General features: G+C 38.2%; 1 protein-coding gene and 1 long non-coding RNA gene across 2 annotated transcripts in view; one reads left to right on the forward strand and one right to left on the reverse strand.

Moving 5' to 3' along the window:
• Window positions 1-2,392: 2,392 nt before the first annotated feature.
• On the forward strand, window positions 2,393-13,059 carry LOC18425982 (cytochrome P450 CYP72A616). Its single transcript, XM_011622047.3, has 5 exons — window positions 2,393-2,781; window positions 3,036-3,256; window positions 3,388-3,632; window positions 6,936-7,311; window positions 12,501-13,059. Exons 1-5 carry the CDS (start codon window positions 2,517-2,519, stop codon window positions 12,924-12,926), a joined length of 1,533 nt encoding a protein of 510 aa, XP_011620349.1. The 5' UTR covers window positions 2,393-2,516; the 3' UTR covers window positions 12,927-13,059.
• Window positions 9,133-20,421, reverse strand: part of LOC148781634 (uncharacterized) — a 32,131-nt gene continuing 20,842 nt past the window's right edge. The window contains exon 2 of the long non-coding RNA XR_016057840.1: window positions 9,133-10,106. This is a non-coding gene — a long non-coding RNA (uncharacterized LOC148781634). The remainder of the gene's footprint in view (window positions 10,107-20,421) is intronic.

Genomic DNA, 20,421 nt, shown 5'->3' on the forward strand with positions numbered 1-20,421 from the left:
AGGAATAAGAAAAATGATTTTTGAAAAAATGAAAATAGGACACCACAGTCCTAGTTTGTCATAATGATGCCATGAGAAGGAATGAGGGTGCCTAATGAGCAGGCAAAAAAAAGAAATTGTGTTTAGAAAAACGGGACATTGAAGTCCCAATTTGTCACGTCATGAAAAGGCATGAGGGTGCCTAATGAGAAGGCAAAAAAAGAAGTTTGCGTTAAGAAAAATAGAACATTGAAGTCCAAGTTTATCATGTCATGAAAAAGCATGATGATGCCATGAGAAAGCATGAAAAAGAAAAAAGAAATGAGTTTTTAAAAACAAGAACAGGAAGGAAGAAAGAAAACAAGAAGAAGCAAGAAGAATGAAGAAGAAGCAAGAAGAATGAAGAAGAAGCAAAAGAAAGATGCAAGTAGAAGAATAAGAAGCAAAATAAAAAAAAAGTAAAAGAAATAAAAACAAGAAGCAGAAGAAGAAGTAAGAAGTAAGAAGAAACAAGAGCAAGAAATTTAAAAGAAAAAGATGAACTTTTGCGTCAAGGGGGGAGTGTTAAAGATAATGCAAAAAAAGTGGAATGTATGGGTAGTTAAGATAGTAGAAAGTTATCTCCATTTCTCTATGTAAAAATGGGATGTATGGGTAGTTAAGATAGTGGGACGTTATTCTCTCTTTACTTAGGTAGTAGGTAGTTATCCAATACGTTGGTAGTGGGTAGTTTTGTTGTAAGCGCTTATATATATGGGCTCCATGTATTGAAATTATGCGTCTGTGGTTGCAGATAGAAGCAACTTGAGTGTGTGTGGAAAAAACATAAGTTTTGTGATTATCTCTGTGAGTGTGTTTTTAATTATTAATGGTATCAGTGTCTTATCCAGAAACTTGCAACATGATATCAAAGCGTACATAAAATTTCAACATGGTATTAAAGCCTTATTCATAAAAATTCAACAAAATGTTGGGGGCATTAATTTTCCAATAGATGTGCACCTGACCCTACCAATAATCATGATCCACCAAGACAAGGAACTTTGGGGGGATGATACTGATGAATTCGGACCTGAGAGGTTCTCTAATGGAGTATCAAAAGTTACTAAACATCCTTTGGCTTTCTTTCCCTGATACCCAGAAATTGCATTTGCTATCGCTTTCCCTTAATCGAGGAGAAGATGGCCTTGGCCATGATCCTAAAGAGTTCCTCTTACCATCTGTCACCATCATATGCTCATGCCCCACACCCGCAAATAACCATTCAAGCATAACATGGAGCTCCCATTATATTACATAAACTGTAACGAGTAAGTTTATGATGCCTCATTTATTATGCTGTTGAAGAACAGAACTCGTGATTTTCACCTTATACCAATTAACTTATCGGTGCGATGGGTTAGAGATTTTTAGTGATGGCAGTTATCTAATCATATGTTGGGTTGCGTTGAGTAAGATATTCAGGTTGAAAGAAAAGATCATTTGATAGTATGTTGCAGGCCAAAGGACTATGTGGTCCATTGCGTACCCATTTGGAACTATCAATTGAGTTTTCTGGTTGGCATGAAGCAACAAGAACATAGTATAATTTGGGATAGAATTTATAAGAGAAGTTCTGGATCTTGACTTATACAGGGCCTTGAATCTCAGATTACCAACTAATAAGCATAGTGCAGTGCATTGGAGTTTACTCTTGGGAAAAAAAAAGGAATTTCATCCATTTAGAATGTGAATCTCAAAAGCTGAATTGTTGTCCTAGTATTGCTACATGTCTAAAATTAAGAAAAATATATAAAGAGATTATTGACTTTTGTTACAGGTCACAATAACTCATTTTCATCCAATTTGAAATCAGGTGTGTGTGAGTGTGTCATTAACAAAATTGAAAATTCAAAAAAAAATTTCTAGAGCTTCATGACACGACTCAAGCAGTTCAATTTGAAAATCCGATGGCCAGGGTTAATTGTTACCTTTCTATACAAATCTCTTAAAATTAAACACAATCAAACAAAACTAAAACTGAATCGTGATCTTAGGGATCGTTAATGGAAAAAGTGAGAAAACAATAAAGTAAAAGAAGTATGTTTGACAAGGATGTTCGAGTGCGGACACAATTTGATCGTGTCACCAAATTTCGTCGGTTATGCCATGTGCTGAGTTGTGAATGTTACACTTGTACCACGGCATCTCCTTGACACTTTCTTAACCACATATAGGAACAAAAATAAGTGCACCATCGTTGGAAACAACATCTTTTTATTGTCTGTGACAAAGTAATTCTCTTCTTCTACTGCCTTGAGACCCAAGCAAAAAAATAAATAAATAAAAACCAGAAAGAGTAAAAGTCAGATCAAGTCCAGTCTTCCCTCACAAAAAAACTTAAATAAATGGGTCGAGGAAAGAGATGGAATCCAGAGCATTCACAGCTTTCAACAAAGAAATCCAGTCTCATACGCCATTGTTCCTCATCCTACACCATCATATAAGGGGTGTAGAGATTGAACAAGGAAACCCATTTCCAATCACTCACTGCAGCAATGGAAGGTGTTCTTCTTCTTTGTTTTGCTCTTCTTGTATTATGGGTTACTTTAAAAATAGGTTATGCAGTATGGTGGAGGCCTAGAGCCCTTGAAAAGCACTTGGAGAAGCAAGGGATTAGGGGCCCTCCTTACAAGATCCTGTTTGGGGATGTAAAGGAGAGCAACAGGCTTACCCAAGAAGCCTATTCGAAGCCCATCGACCTTTCGCATCAGATCGTTCCTCGAGTTATCCCCTTCTTTGCCCAAACCGTCAAGAATTACGGTACTCTACAAATTCTCCTTCAGTTTATTAGTAGCATTTTAAGTCTATTTCTTCATGGGGGAATTGAAATATAAAACCCTGAGCTCGCACAAAGATTAGTCAAAATACTCCATGTACAGTTTCTTTTTCTCTCTATTTGCCCCGTTTCTCTATTTACTCTTTCTTTTGCAAGTAAATTCTATGTCTGTTGTTTAATGAGTAGTCGTGTCTCTCTCTTGCAATTTGATGAGTAACAGTGAATGGTGGGATTGTAGGCAAAATATGTGTAACATGGTTTGGAATGACTCCAAGAGTAATTGTAATGGAGCCTGAGATGGTAAAAGAGGTCCTCTCAAACAAATTTGGCCACTTCGAGAAGGCCCCGTCAAACCCATTAACGAAGCTGTTATTGTTGGGGCTTGTGGCTGCGGAAGGTGAGAAATGGGCGAGACACAGGAGGATCTTAAATCCTGCTTTCCACATGGAGAAGCTCAAGGTTCGTCCCCCCTTCATTTTCCACATGGACAATAGATGTTGGGGAAAAGTACTTCAACACCATACTCATATCAAATATAGTATAAAATCCCCAAAAATGATATCATGAGTGAAAATTTTTGAACGTGATAGGGCATGGTACCTGAATTCATTCTTAGTTGCAAAGAGATGATAGCGAGATGGGGAAAGTTGGTTGGAGAAGAGGGCAGCTGTGAAATCGATGTGTTTCCTGAGCTCCAAGAATTAACAGGCGATGTCATTTCTCGAACAGCTTTCGGGAGCAGCTATGAAGAAGGGAAGCGTCTCTTTCAACTCCAACGGGAGCAACAAGATCTTGTCATCCAAGCTATTCGAAATATTTACATTCCAGGGTTCAGGTATGCAATTTTTGTCATCAATTTTGTAGACACGGCCTTCACTTTCGGGTGGAAATGGGCTGCGACGCGATCTGGCTTAAACAGATCCAATGTCAACCTCTGTGTTCATGGACTGGGTTTAGATTCGACGTGCGCCCAGCCCTTATTTTTATTGGGTCTGGGTCTATACTAGGAGGGTCATGGCCCTGTTCGGTCACGCATTAGAGAGAAGCCCAGGCCCAGACCGACCTAGCTAATAGGACCAGTCTATGGTTTTGGAATGCCGGGCTTGGCCAGGCTCCGTCTAGGCCAAGTGCAAGCAAGGCCGGTTGTCAATTTCGAGTCCCGGGTTTGTTCTCTCCCTACTCGCATCTTCCATGGCACAGTTTCCGAGGTCACCGTCATGGCATTTACTTCGGTTTAGGTTTTAAAAAAAAGAAAAAATTTATACATAGCCTACGCTCTAAACAATCAAATTAGAACCAACCTCAAAGCTTTTATTAAAAGAGGTTGTTTTGATGTCCAAATATCATCAAATTGAAATCTCGACATCAAAATGTATGGACAACAAAATGCATGGACATGAGAAAAACATGGATTTCAAGTTTTGAAAATAGTGCATCTCGTAACGTATTTTTGGACCGTCGATTTTCAAGTTTTTATAAATTAGTTCGATCTACATTATTTGTGAAGCTTTAAATTTTACAACTAGTGATGAAAAATATAGTTCAAGGCTGTTAAAAAACTTTCCGGTACTAAAACTATATTTGTCGATACTATTTGAAAGTAGGCTCTAATTTAATTGTTTAGAGCCTCTACTCTTAAAAAATATATACGGCTTGAAAGGGGCATCGAAATATCCATGATGGCTCTAATCAATTTATAACGCTGGCTATAAAATTTGATTCCCAAAAGATAATACTGATCGTGCAGATGGGTAAATACTTATTTTTAGAGTGGAATTATCTTAGAATATACACTATGTTTAGGGATTGAAATCGTATTCTTTTTCACAATTAACGTGCTAAAGGCCAAGATTATCGATTTGAACGTTTTCGGACTTGAGAACTGCAATTTTAGGCGATTTTTGAGGTGAGGTTTTACTTGTTTTAATAAGGCTGCAACTCTAACAAACTATTTTCCTTTAATAATTGTTATTATTATAAAAAGAGAAAAGTTTATATAGAGCCGAGGCTCTAAACAATCAAATTCGAGCCTATTTCAAGACATTCACTAGAAAAGATTGTTTTGATGCCCAAATATCTACAAATTGATCATCTCGACATCAAGATGCATAGACATGAGAAAAAAATGGATTTCAAATTTTAGAAATAGTATATTTGGTAATCCATTTTTGGACTGTCAATTTTAAAGATTTTCAAGTTTTCATAGATAACTTGATCTACATTATTTTGAAACTTTAAATTTTATTAATAAATATGAAAATATATTTTAAGGCTATCAAAATGATTTCCAGTATTGAAACCACAATCCTCGACACTAGGCTCTAATCGAATTGTTTAGAGCCTAGGATCTACACAAACCACACCCAAAAAACATTGAGAAATGGGTTAAATTCGCTTTGTTCACTAATGTTTTTTTATATCAATGAAATGGCACGAGATCTTCTAGAGAGCAATGAGGTACAATTATGTAGTCCACCATTAACGTGGTTACCATGGAGAAATTATTCCACTTGGGGACCCACTAAATGAATTTGTTACGGGTTTGGAATTCTGAACAAATGAGAGGATTTTGGTAAATTGACCCCTTAAATTACATAAGCCACACGGCCTAAATATCTCTTATTCCTCTAGGTTCTAAATTTTGAATATTTTAGAAATTATAACCAGCAAGGTATTTAAGTACTTCCGCTTAGTGTATTGCAAACAAAAAGAAAAAGGTCATTCGTCTCAGAAACTCATATTGGGGCTAAATTATCAAATCAACCCAATTTGTTTTGTGTTTCAAAACTAGGAATAAATTTTGTTAATGAACAAAACATATTTCAAGCTTGGAAACCAAAAAAATAGAAGCTATTTAGCTCATTTGACATGAGCAATTAAAATGGTTTAAAATTACCAAAAATTCATCAATTGTTCATCGCATAGTTTTCAAGATCGAATCAAATTGATTGTCCTACTGGTCGGACTGTTGGCAGGTGTATTTACCCGTTTGCATTCAGGTAAAAATTAGGTTTGGTCATAAATCGATCAAAATCAATGTTTATCTAGTTTTGGTTAATCGGACCAACCGATTTTTGACTTGTCTGAATTGGACCGGTTTTGAAAGACCAAAATCCTCACTGGTTTGGTTGGTTGGCTTTGTCCTTATAGTAGCTGCAAACCCAAAATAAACATAATTCTTTGTTAGGCACCAATAAGAGAGGATATCTAAAACTGGTAAAATTGTTGATTAACCACCTTATTGGACGTGGCTGTTATTCTATTTTTCCTTGTTATTTAGCAGAAAGAAAATGACAAATGAAGTCCGTTATTTTCCAATCCGATAGATAAATTGTTCAATACATTAGGTTGGGTTGATGTCGATGCAGTACTCATGTGGCACAATGGTCTTTAGGGAGAAAATACAAAAAGGACTTCTAGTCGGGGATAAGTGATTGAAGATCTCTTGTTGCTTGCATAAAATCTGGACTGCTTTTAAACCCTCAAAGAAAAAAAAGTTCGATTTACATCTTATATTATAAAGCTAAGGTGTGCCTCAAAAATCCATGTGAAAGGGCTATTTTGACATTGCAAAAAATATCTACTTGATCATCTCGATCTCAAGATAGATAGATATCAAAAAAAATATTTTCAAGTCCTAAAAATGGCATATCTTCCAATACATTGTTTAGACCATCTATTTTCAAGATTTAAGCAATTAGACGCAAAAGTATATTATCTGGCTATCCTAAAAATTTTTAAGCCAAAATTGTATCTTATGACAAATTTTGGAAGTGGACCTTTAACTAATATAGGTTGCCACCTTATGCAAACCACACCTATCACAAAAAGCAATTTGGACAATTTTAGGATTAAACAAAGACCGGCTAGCCTTTTAAATAGTCAAGTCCAAATATTTAAAATCGAAAAATTAATTTGTCAAAATAATAATCCAGTGAATGACATGTGAATCTTTGAATTGTAGGTCAAATAGTGCTCCTAAATAGCTCTTTAAATTTTAGAAATAATACACATTTGACAAGATGGTTTTAAGATTTTTGGAATAATCATCACGAATGACGGATCAATCTTCGAATTTTAGGTTAAAATTGTTTCTAAATGGCTATTTAATTTTAAGAAATAATCTTGATCTCTCCAGATTTTTACCCACGGTAAAGAACTTCCGAAGGAAGAAGATAGCAAAAGAGGTGAGAGCCATCTTAGAAGACATGGTCCAAAAGAGGGAAAAAGCAATCAAAAGTGGGGCCACCAACTACCACGATCTCTTGGGTTTATTGTTGGAGTCAAATAACACCAATGATAACAAAAGTAAAATGACCCTTGATGATGTAATCGAAGAGTGTAAACTCTTTTACTTTGCTGGACACGAGACCACATCAATGTTATTGACATGGACAATGGTGGTCCTGTCTACGCATCCCACGTGGCAGCAACGTGCGAGAGAAGAGGTTATGCAAATTATGGGATCTACGACCGATCCACCCACTCTCGACCAAGTGGCCCACCTTAAAATTGTGAGTAACCTCATTGCCTATTACTTTGCCAGCATATTTAGTCCATCAAAATTTTAATCCATATGACACTAGGGTGGCCTAATCATCTTTTGGAAACAAATATAAAAATATCATTTATTTTTGGCAGAAGGTACTCACAATTAATCTTGACCATTAAAAATGAAATTGGGTAGCTATACTTTTCCATTTCAATTTTTTGTTTCTCAAACTTTGCTATCGTATTTGACATTAGATGGGTATAAATAATTGTGATCTTCTTGTACCTAAGGTACATGGTCGTATACAACCTCTTATATTTTAAAGAAACTATATTCGGCCTACATTCTTAATGTAATAAAGTAGGTAGCCAAAGTTGCACCTTGTCATTTAAAAATATGGTCTGACTCGTATAAAGCAACAACAATATTTATTATGACAACGTTGCAATCTTCTACATTGGCTATTTTGGTTGGATGATTTAGATTTGAGTTAGTCAAAATTTCACACATCTTTTAAGACACTGTCAAATCAATATTATCCAAGTAAAATGGATATATCATTGTAATTTTACTTGAATATGTAAAGTTGAGGGCTTCTATAAAATTTTCATTTTAAAATATGATAAAATGTGTTATTAGGATATTTCTGCTAGCAGCTCTTTAACCATTTATTGTCAACAAAGGACATTTGAAGTATGCTATTCCCGGCTCAATGTTTTCGATAGACTTTCTAGAGTAGGTATATACTTGTATCGCAAATTTGAAGAGATCTCAGATGGAACATCCCTTAATTTTTGATTTAAACAGATTAAAACTATAGTCAATAGAGAATTGTTGGGTCTGCCAATTATGGTTCCAATACAACCCTGATCTCCAAAAGAACAACATTCTCTTAGAGCTGTGGTAGAGTCATCTTGAGATCTCACAATAAAGACTCACTCTTCTTGTCCGAATAGCCATGGACATCCGAAGACCTAGAGTTGGTGTATGTACCAGATCGCAAGCTATTTACATTGTTCTTCTTATCTTTCTTGAAGAATGCATACGCTATGTTTTTCCTAGGGCTTTTGATTTGCCAAAGGCACTCACTTGTAAGGCTTTTTTTAGGATTATATGGTCAACCGAATATCAAATTATTTACTAGGTGTTCTTTGTGAATTTTTTTGGATTTTTGGGTTGTATGGATTTTGCTAGGGTTGTTTACTATATTTCCTAATTTTTTAGGCTTCCTAATTTCTAAAGGATTTTATAAGGTATTTCTAATTTTCTTGATATTTATGGTTAATTTTCTAAAAAGGGTTAGAGAGGTTTATATAGGCTTGGGCCTTTGGAATCTCCTGGAGAATATTTCCTAAAAATTAGAGGTCCTTCTTTGACTAGGATTACGTTTTCCAAGGTTTAGATTGTCATCAGACCCAATGGACGTGCACATAATAGGAGAAAAATTTTCTAAATATAACCTTTCACAACCAATCAAGCTTTGTATCTTTCAACAACATCATTAAGATCTTTATTTTTTTTGAAAGCTCACCTACAACTAACCATTTTCGCCCCTTGGGTAATTCGACAAGGTTTAATGTTTTATTTTTCTTTAAAGCTTCTATCTCCTTTCCCATAGGTACTCTCTATTGACCGCCATCATCAACTTCACACACCTCACGATAAGAAATTAACTCACCCTCATCTATTATGCACATATTAGATAACATAACTTTTATGCCTCATTCGAGCTCTATTAGATCTTCTCAAATTAAAAACAACTTAATAAACCTTAAGCTTTTGACCTTGACCATCATCTCACTGGTTCTCACTGTTTCTCATGGGTGCATCTCGCCTTAACAGCTTTTGTATCTGGTTCATTTTTCTTTTTTCGTATGGAAATTTCATTGGAAAAAAGTAACAACAGGCAATAATCTTGGGGTTAGTAAGATCCCATAATATGTACCCTTTTGTACAATCCATATATTCAGAAAACACACTTTTTTGATTCCACACCCACTTCTACTCACCTTTGAAATCAAAACATATGTATCAGACCCAATGGCAAGAAGAAAAGAATAATCATCTAGTTTATCTGTACAAACCTATTGTAGTGTTTTGTAGTCAAGAGCAACATTGGCAAACGTATTAATTAGGAAACAAGATCTACAACTACTTCTGCCTATCATATGCAGTACTCAATATACACTTGACACACTTTATAATGGTACAATTATCCTTCTAACAGTCCTATTTTATCGAGGTAACCCAAGAATTGTTAACTGCAAAGCAATACCATGCTTATTACAAATATTGTCAAAATTCATCAAAATAAAATTCCACCCTATTATTAGTTCTCAGACACTTGATGTTATTGTCTTTGTGATTTTTTACCAAGGCCTTAGCTCTTTTAAAACAACCGAAGTATTTCATTTCTTTTTTAGTACATAAACCCACATCTTTTCTTGAAAAATCATCAATAAAAAAGAAAAGCATGCAATACATCCCATAGAGACAACATACGATTTCCATCTATCTGAGTAAATAAATTTCAAGAAATCCTTATTTCTAATGGTAAATAAAATAAAGTGCAATTTATTCTAGTTTTCAAACATGCATAACTCATAAAAACGTAAATGAAAATATTTTAAACCATGGAAGAGGTTGTCTTCTTCTTCTTCTTTCTTTTTTTTGAGTGCACATTCCCTTGTGTGGCCCAACACTATGCTATGTTAATAAGGAGTCCACTTCTGCCACATCAGTCCTATCCCAAAATTGTTAACTCTCATTCTGAAACCATTATTGCTCCCTTTGAAATTTTCTGACATCCATGACCACCTGTAAATTTGAAATCTTATTATTAAATTTTTCTAGATATAAGAGACTCTTTCTAAGACGTGGAACATGTCTAACATCAAGGATTGTGTATGGCAGTCAATTGAATATCATGATTCTCACATCTCCAACTCCTATTATTTTACATGAGTCATTATTTTCTATATAAATAATATCTTCATCACCTGGTCAGTGTTTATAACACTAATCCCTATGTGAAGTCATTTCAAATAATATAAAATTTCCTCTCTGTCCATAAACAAAACTTCTCCATCCTTGAAAAAGTAATTTTTTTTTCAACTTAATTTCCCTAAAATTCACTTAATCCAGGCTTCTCATTAGAAAAAATTTAGAGGCTTTTGGCTTCATTTTGTGCCTTGCAGTCTTTTTTTCACATGGCATTATGCTCATAAACCCAAGACTTCAATTTCTTACTCTCTTTAGACTAGGATCTTGATTGGCCTTTTCCTATAGTTATCTCTGTTGACCTACCTCTTTCTAGGAAATACATTTCAGAGGATCCTTGACCAGATTTTTGCCCGGACTCCTCTATAAGGAAAATAATTAAATCAAATTCAAGGGACTTTCCAATATTTGGATTCATGATCAACTCATCCCATGATATTGGTATAGAACAAAATAATATAATTGTTTTATCTGCTTCATCAAATTTCACATCTAGTGTTGTTAGCTTGCTAATTAGGGCTTCAAACATATTTTAGTGCCCTTGCAAAGAAATAACATCACTCATCTTGAGATTATAAAGTTATAAAATTGTAAAACAAAGAAAAATTTTATTTGGAAGAGATTTAGCTCCATAAGTATTTTTTAGTCTACCCATAAATTTTTTCGAAATTTTTCTTCTCTATTTTTTTTGGAAAAACATTTGTCTTCAAAGATTTGCAATCTACAAGAAACCATATTCTCTGCAAGGAACCCAAACCTTGGGGTTCTGATACCAATTGTAGAGGATAAAAGCTTACGTTTGGTAAAAAAAAAAAGAATGATGAGTTGTGCATTCAGTAAACCTTGGGGGCATCAAATCTTCTCTTTTCTATAGTGTTTTCCATGACCCACAGTCCATGCAGGGGCTTATTAGTGGGTCATTAAAGTCTGATTGATGAGCCAAGGGGTCGTAATCCCAGTTTGTGGATTTCAGGTTCTCCCTTAGAGATGTGCCAAGGTCACCTGGATCTGATGCGACTATAGTTCCTGTGGCGCATAGGGGTATTTCTCGCACATGCACATAAAATGTGGCTCTCTTTTTCAAAACGATTATCATTATGCACACCGTGTGATGATACATATGTGAAGCTTTGGCCCCCGTCTCTGAAGGGCACCATCACGCACAAGGGTCACACAGTCCCTCGGCTCACTCATCCAGGCATACTTTGATCTCATCAAGAGATGACTTATTAGAACTCTTATCGGATAGTTTTATATGCCTAGGTAACATAGGTTTTTCCCAACCAACTGGCTTAGACTGTTAAGTATAGTTCGGTATCAGCAAATGTTATTTGTTTAGTATGGTTCACGAGAGACCACACTCTCACTTAGTTCATGTTCCATTATATCAAATGTTTCATTACAAGCACTAATAAGCACTAATAAGGCTAATAAGGCTTTTAATGGCCACACTCACTCAACAGTGAATGCTCAATTATAGGAAAAAAATTAAAGGAGGTACTTTCCATTAAAAGAATGCAAAAAAACTTGAATGACTAATTATATGAAAATACTTGGTAGTATACAGGCCTCGTAGGACCGACCCATTTTATCATTTGGATGTATATCCTAAGACTGTTTATTCACTTTACAAGGAGATCATCATTTTCACTACTTGTTGGATATAAAATGTATAGCTTAAGGTATGTTAAAAAACTTGTGAAATTTTCCTTTAGATTTATAATGTTATCTAGGGCATTATGCTTAGCCACATGATTTCACATCTAATTGTGACACTCTTGTACCAAAAGACAAATGGTCTTATTCCATATTTTCCATTTTATTATTGCTTCTTTGGCCATCAATGTTTTTGAAATGCAATATAATGTGATATGTTTTTTTTTTAGTAAGCAATATAATGTGATGCCTTACGAAAGGCATTGTACACATTGTAGCTGCTTGGTTTTCTTACAATTTATTAAACCTAGGCAACCATTGATTTTTGACATTGGACGTTTGGGGAGGTGGTAGCAAATTCTAGATAAAAAGACCTTCATATAATACTTTTTCCATAAGCAAATGTCATATAACGGTCATCAAAATTTTAATACTTTTAAGTTGGCTAAGTGGTGATGGTATACTGAATTGTTTTTAAGAAAAGTTGTTTTTATTATTTCTCAACATTTCCGCATTTCCTGTCCCAAAATCATAAATAGTTAATGACTCCCACAGGTAACAATGATCCTTTATGAGGTTCTCAGGCTCTACCCACCAGTGGTATTTCTCATAAGGCAAACCTACAAGAGGGTGACTTTAGGAGGCCTAGATTTTCCTGCAGGTGTCCGGCTTCTTCTTCCAATACTCATGATCCACCATGACCGAGAAATTTGGGGAGACGATGCAGATGAATTTCGGCCGGAGAGATTCTTAGAAGGGGTATCAAAGGCTGCTAAGCATCCCTTGGCCTTCTTTCCATTTGGATGGGGACCCAGGATTTGTATAGGCCAGAATTTTGCATTGATCGAGGCGAAGATGGCATTGGCCATGATACTGCAACATTTCTCCTTCCACCTCTCGCCATCTTATACACATGCCCCTTATGCTCAACTTACTATTCATCCCCAATTTGGGGCTCCCATCATCTTAGAAAAGCTCTAAGTTTGATTTCATCAATCGACTGTTAAAGTGTTATGTGTTCATTTGGCTGTATGCGTATTCAGAGAACAAGTTAGGGAACTTAAAATGTAATTATAAGATAGCAATTTATATGAGATATACCAAACATTAGCAATACAACATCTCAAGTTCAGTTCTTACCATTGAACCATTATTGCAGCTATACATGTCTTAAGAGATAATGTCAAGTAACCAAGAATACAACATCTCATGTTCAGTTCTTACCATTGAACCATTATTGCATCTATACATGTCTTAAGAGATAATGTCAAGTAACCGAGAATACAACATTATATGATGAAACTTATGCTCACATCCGTTATAGTAGTTTTTCGGCAATGCCCGCAATAACAATTTGTACTTTATATGGTAAATTGTGTTATGCGGGCATGTAACGAATTGGACAGTGGAGATTGTACTTGTGAAGTTATAGTAAGTTGTAAGTATTGCTTATGCACAATATTTCCTTTTCTATTTTGTGTACTCATATTATGAAGATTATTATGAAGATTATTGATTCTACATTACTTTGTAACCCTATAAATTAATATACAGAAATGCATTATTTTTATACGTAGTTTTAGAGCAACGATAAGTAGTCCTGCAATACTACTCTTTTGAAATCGGCATTATGCAATATTGTTATAGGGTATTTTTGACTCATTTGGATCCCCGGTGCATATAAAGAAGGAGCCAGTCGCAACCTGGTCCCACATGTACCAAAAATGCTAGCGGACCACAAGAGCACTCTAGAAATAAGCCTATTTTTTTTGGTAAACTTGAAAAACGTATCAGATCGACCTCAAAATGCATTGAAAGGTAGCTTTGGATGCCCTACGGACACCAAGTTTCGTCGCAATCTGACAAGTTTAAAGCCAATCAGGATGAAACACGGTTCGTAATTCTAAATCCTATCATACTGAAAATGGACCTTATAACTTGGGCTCTATTATCGATTCCTCTGATGGTTATCAGACCATCACCATTAGATCCGAAAATTCTAGAGACCCATAGATACCAATTTTCCGTTCGTTTGGACCTTCCAGGAGCATTCTGCTCCTAACTGGCCATAAATGGATGGGTTTTACAATATTATGGTGCAGCCTCGGTGTACCAGTTTCCGTAAACTGTGACATTCAATTTTGAGATTATCTTGTGATGACTATAACTTTCTCATTTTAAGGCCAATTTCTCTAAAATTTGGATATGTTCAAGAGCTCTCCTATCCGCTCGCTTTGATATATGGCACTCTTTATGACGATGCCCGAGACGAAAGAATTTCTAGAGAGAACTTGAGTTTTTAACTCATGTATTGCAGTTTTTTAAAGAGAAACATCCCATTGTGCAAGAAGCCATATCTTAAAGCCCCGATACCGGATTGTCTCAAATATGGGTCCGTTGTGATCGTATATTTGAGGGCTTCATTTCAAGGTAGTATTTGCGATCATAATATGGGTCCGTTGTGATCGTATATTTGAGGGCTTCATTTCAAGGTAGTATTTGCGCATGATCGCAGACCGAAAGACACTTAATTTTGAGTTTAAAGAAGCCAAGTTTTCCGGTCTCCATAATACCATTTTCTGGCGACCTCCCCAATTTGGAAAGTTCTTAAATGACAACCAAATCGAATGATTTTTATTCTAAAATGATAGTCACGAAGTCCTTTTCAGTTTGAAATAAAAAAGAAGATTTGAGATGGGACAAATTGTTCTATATCGATGATCGAAAATTCAAAAGTTCATGAACATGGCCAGATTTTGGGTCTGACTACAAAACTCCGAAGCAAGCCAAATAATGGGCATCAAAATGTTCGTGATAATGCAAGCAGTAGTTCTATGGTGTTTGATTGTCCAAATTATCATTGAAAAGGTCTGAAAGAGCTCATGTGGCATACCAATGGCATGAGGCCCCTCCAAGAGAGATGGTTATTTTCGAAAAAGTGTCCTGGGGTAAAATGGTCATTTTAGCCTTATTTTTAATTTGTTTTTATAAAATTTAATTGCCTATTTTTTTAGCAATTTTGATGAGTTTTGGGCATCAACCCATGTTTTGTGGGTGCCTATATAAGCGAATTAGTCATTTGTAACCTAGTTTTGGAAGATCAATCAAAATTTTGAGTCATTGCTCTTGCTTGTGGCTTATTTTCAAACCCAAGAGAGAGGTGAAAGAAACATTTGACAAGAGAGAGAATACACATGGCATCTTCCACTTCCAACTCCCAACTTCCAAACCTCAAACTCCCTACTCCCTACTCTTTAGACTACCATACTCCTTACTCCCTACTCCTACTCTCTAGACTAGCCTACATTACCCTACACCCTACATTACCCTACTTCGTACTCCTTTCACCCTACTCCCTAGACCACATTACACCTAGCCTTTTCCTTACACCACCCTAAACCCTACACTACCCTAAACCACACACCTTACCCCTAGCTACACCAAACCATACACCTCAGTCACCCTAGCCCTCCTAGGTTCATTTACCCTCAAACTTAGAGTCTAACCCTCCAACCCAAAGTCCAAACCCTCTTTAAGAGCATTCAAGAGACCACTAAGGGCACACCTGAACCTGACTCAGGCCTAAGTACTCGATCCATTCTCTCTCCACTCTCTTTAACTTCTCTCTCTTCCTTCTCCTCTGCCTCTCTAACGGACCCACTGTGAGTCCATTCTCTCTCTCCACCTCTTTCTCCCCCTTTACTATCCTCTCTCTCTTCATCTAATGGGCCAGTAGTGGGCCCATGCTTTTTTTCCCCTTCTCTCTCTTTTATCCACTCTCCTCTCCCCTCTCATGGGCTCACGGCAAGCTCGTGCCTATCTCCCTCTCTTTCCTCTCTTCTCTCCCCTGTCTCCCATCTTCTCTCCCCTCTCAAAAACTCACGACGGGCATGTCTCTCTCCCTCTCTTTTCTCTCATCTCTCTCTCTTACCTCTCCTCTCCTCCCCTTACACAGACCTGCTGCGGGTCTGTGACTCCCCCTCCTCTCTTTCATTCCCTATCTCTCTCTCATCTCTCCAACTCTCTCTCTCCTTTTCTCTTCTCTCTCCCCCATATCTTTCTCATCTCTCCTTCATCTCCCTCTCTCTCCTCTTCTCTCCTCTCTCCCCCATCTCTCTTCTCTTCTCTCTCACAAACCTACAATAGGTCCGTGAACCTCCCCTCTCCCCCGTATCATATCCTCTCTCTCCCATCTGTCCTCTTTCTCACAGACCTACAACAGGTCTATGAACTTCACTCTCCCCCTCTTACTCCTCTCTCTCATGTACCCACAAAGGGTCCATGAAATCCTCTCTTACTCTTCTCTCTCCCTCTCTTTTTGTACCATTCTCTCTCACTCTCCCTCGCACAAACTCATAGTGGGTCCGTAACTTCTCTCCCCTTCTCTCACTTCATTTCTCTCTATTTCACTCTCATTCTCATTTTATCTCTCTCTCACTCTCTCTTTCTCTTTCTTAACTTTTGAAGCTCTCTTTTCACTTCTCTTTATCTCTCTTCGCCAACCCAGACACTTTAGTTAAGGTGTTTTAGTGGTGACTTCTTAGAAAGCTCGACTCTCAGAATGTCCTCTTATCTTCCTTCATGTGTCAGAGTTGTGAGAGGTCTCCCTCTTCTGTCTCATCTCTTTCTTTTATTTTTTATATTTCACCCTTTTCTTTTCTCTTATCTTGATCTCTTCTTTCTCTCACTTCTCTCTGATTTAGACACTTTAGTTAGGGTCTTTGAGTGGCCGCTTTTTAGAGAGTTTGACTCTCAGATCATCCTCGTATCCCCCTTTAAGTGTCTGAGTTGTGAGAGGTATTCTTTTCTCTCTTCTATTCTTCTTCCATCTTTCGTTTTCATTCTCTCTCTGCCCTCTCCCCCACCCCTTCTTTTCGGTTAATTCTTTAGAAGGCTCTTTGGGTAGTGATTTCTGGATGGGCTCAACTCACATACTTCGCTATCTTAAAATCATTTTGGATACTTGGGCTTCAAGCCTATAATCTTTCTTGTCTATGAGAATACCTCTCAGTAGAGGTTACGCTGGAAGGCTGCCCAATTTTTAGGTCAGTTTCCTCCTTTCTCTTCTCTATTTCTTCTTCTTCTCTATCTACTCTCAATCTCTATTTTCTTCAGGCTAGAAGCCCCCAATCTGCCTATGAATTACTTAATAGGAGGAGACAATAAGAGGTGAACTGCGAATTCATTTTCAGTGTGCGAATTCTGGTGTTGTACAACGAAGTGAGGAAGCCGGATTCAAACCGCATTGAGAGGATAGCCAGAGGGCTTCCGAAATGATCTAAGAAGGCTTAAGGCCCGGTGCGTCCCACGAACCCAACCGGTGAGGTAGGTGCTCGACTCCCTCCTTGCCGTCATAAAGTCCTCTCACCATTGGTACCTATCTGCACCTAGCACACGTGCGCACATGCACACATGTGCCCTGCGATTGTTTGAGAGGGGCTTATCGACTTGGGAACCTTCGCGATGCCCAAGCGACGAAAATTTAGGCCGACCAACTGACAACTCCACTAGAGACGCACCACCTTATAGTTGGTTCGGTTCGCTCACAAACCTATATAACGCTAAATTCGTACCTAAAAATGTCTTTGGAGTTCACTAACTTTTCTTACTTCCTAGTCGGGGATGTCATGATACTCACACCCGTGAGCTCATTTTTGGGAAGAAAGGTTCTTCAAACCTTTGCTCCCACCCTCCTTCTGCGAAGCAACTCTGTTCTTCGCACCTATGCTCAGGCTCAGGTAAACTGAGGAAAGGGACTTCAAACCCTTTACTCCCTTTCTACTAGCATCAATGGTCAGTCCATGTTGTAAATTGTATGGGTGGTTCTAAAGCCACCACATCTCATGCTCACATGGTTACTGGTGGACTATCCACCAACCTCAAGTCTAAGAGAGGTTCTAGGGCCACTATCTCCTCTCTCGCAATCGACACTCCGCAAGGTCACCTCACATACGCTTCGCACGGGTGCCGCACATCTTGCATGACACCCGACGCACCCTAAGATGGTGGTTGAACTGCCCGACCATCTCACTTGAAAGGTTACAAAGCCATGCAACAACCTCTCACACACATCACGACAAGTGGCTCAGGCGGACCCACAAAATATCAGGCCAAACAAAATAACCCCAAATATTTGACATACTTTGGGTCACTTAGGATTCGAACCCACTGTTTGAACACTTTTTCCAGCACCTTGGTCCCTGATGCGGAATAAAGAGGAAGCAAGTCAATAAAGCTTACAAAATAGTGAAAATTTTGACAGTCTCAGAATGGCCCCATTATTGGTTAAGATCTTCATCAACACTCCAAAAGGCCACCCGTCAAGTTTCATTGCAGTCAGACATGTTTAAGATAGTGAACACAAAGAACCAATTTCGAAAAAATTGGCCTCAAGCACCCTGAAATGGATCCCGTAACTAGAACTATATTTTTGGTGCAGTAAATAGCTATGGGACCACCACAATTGGATCCGTCATGGTCGAAAACCCCTATGAGTCAAGTTTCGGTTTAATCGGGCACTCTAGGACAGAGTTATGGGTAAAATATCGAAAAGGGGTAGGCCGCGCACTATTCCCGTGTGGCCACCCTACACCATAACACAATTAAAGGTGACTGTTTTCATAGTCACAGGCAATGACTTTCGAGGCCTATATCTTATTCGTTCCAGGTCGGATCACTCTCAAATTTTGTGAGCATGTTCATCTCATCAAGACGAGCATCTTCTCTCTCCTCTCTTTCTAGCATCTTCTCTCTCCTCTCTTTCTAGCATCAAGACGAGCATCTTCTCTCTCCTCTCTTTCTAGCACAATCCGTGAAGTTTCGCGCCGATTGTGCCCTCTCTCCCTTCTTCTTCCAACATAGCCAGCGATGCCTAGCGCCAACTATGTCTTTCTTTCTGTTCTTCTTAAACACAGCCGGTGATGCCTAGCGTTAACTGTGTCTTTCTTTCTCTTCGCCTTCCAACACAACCAGCGATGCCTAGCGTCGACTGTGTCTTTCTCTCTCCTCTCTCGTTCCTTCTGTCTTCTCTCACACTCTTTTCCTTTCTTTCTTTCTCTTCTCTTCTTATTCTCTTACTTCTTATTCACTCTTTATGATTTTCATTCTTTCTGTTATTCTTTCGTTTGATTAAGAGGGGTTGAGATTAGCCTATCATGGTAGTCCTGTCGTCTAGCCATAATATTTTTGTGCTTAAATTACCGTGCTCGCTTTATTGCCACGACAGACTAACCATTATGTCTAGCTATTCAGTATCGGTATTGATGTCTAATAGTAATTATGTTGAGCTAGTCTAAGTTATTGAGCTCGTTTTACTACCACATCAGGCTCATTACCCACTAGCTTAGTCATGTTGCTGATCTCCCCACCTCGTTAAATTCTTCTCTCCCCATCTTCCTCCTCTTATTCTTCTCTTCTTATTATGAATGCACACACCTGTGTGCATTCACCAGAGAGACAAGGTGATGTCTGTTGACCCACCTGTCTTATAACATTTGCCATATATATGTGATTGCAGAAAACAGGAAAATACAAGCCAAGGGAGGCGATTTCGAACCAGTTTTACGACTGGGGAGCTTTCTTTGTGATCTAAGAAGGCACCCATGTGTGTCAGCCCGAGTAAGTCCCGAATCCACCTTAAATTCCTCTCTCATCAGTTGGTAATACCTGCCTTTGTTTTCTAACGAGATTCCCGAGAGAGCGATCTCAAAAGTCCTGAGTCTCCCCTGAAATCCGAGATGCATGCCGCCCAATCATTATGATTCGGAGGGCAAGATCGAGGCACCTAACTAGCTTGGTCACTCCACTGGGGACTTACTGCCCTTTAGTCAGATCGTACTTGTTTGACTAGTTTCTCTTTTTTATTTTCTGTATTCACACATCACTTATGGCTGCTGGGTAACCCATTCATTCGAATCGAGGATTTTCTTATCCCCACATTCTCGAGTGTCCCCAGGGAACAAGTTCCTTTAACTTTGTTCCAACCGTTCTTTTGAGCAAAGACCCCGGGTCTAGCTCTCAGGTCTTAACCTGGATTGGCGTGAGCAGGGACCTAAAAGTCCCTAACTCCCCATCTCCTCGCTCTAGTGGAACCTCCACCAAGGTGCCTTGCATCGGTAACACATCTGTTAACCCACACAGTATGCACCCTGCCACCGGCAAGTCACTTGTCGGTCATATCGCTGAGGTATGCTGGATTGCCCAGCCCCTCTCTGCAATGGGCAAGCAAGTTGCCATTGCTTCTATGGGTTGCCACAAGTCTACCCCCCACATTCCTGCACCACCACCAGTCTCTATCCCTAGAGGATCAACACATCGAGGTGGAGACCCTGTGACCTCCAACCCTCACACACACTATAAGGCTCGTGGGTCATCACCCAAGATCTTCCAAGGCCAGGTCTTGCATACACTGCTCATATGCATCTCACTGCTCGGGGTAACGCCGTCAGTGTGCCAACTCGAGTACACAAGAGACGAC

Source organism: Amborella trichopoda, chromosome 6 (assembly GCF_054954075.1).
Source record: "Amborella trichopoda isolate Santa Cruz 75 chromosome 6, AtrichopodaSantaCruz75HAP2 v2.0, whole genome shotgun sequence".
In the NCBI taxonomy this organism is placed as follows: domain Eukaryota; kingdom Viridiplantae; phylum Streptophyta; class Magnoliopsida; order Amborellales; family Amborellaceae; genus Amborella; species Amborella trichopoda.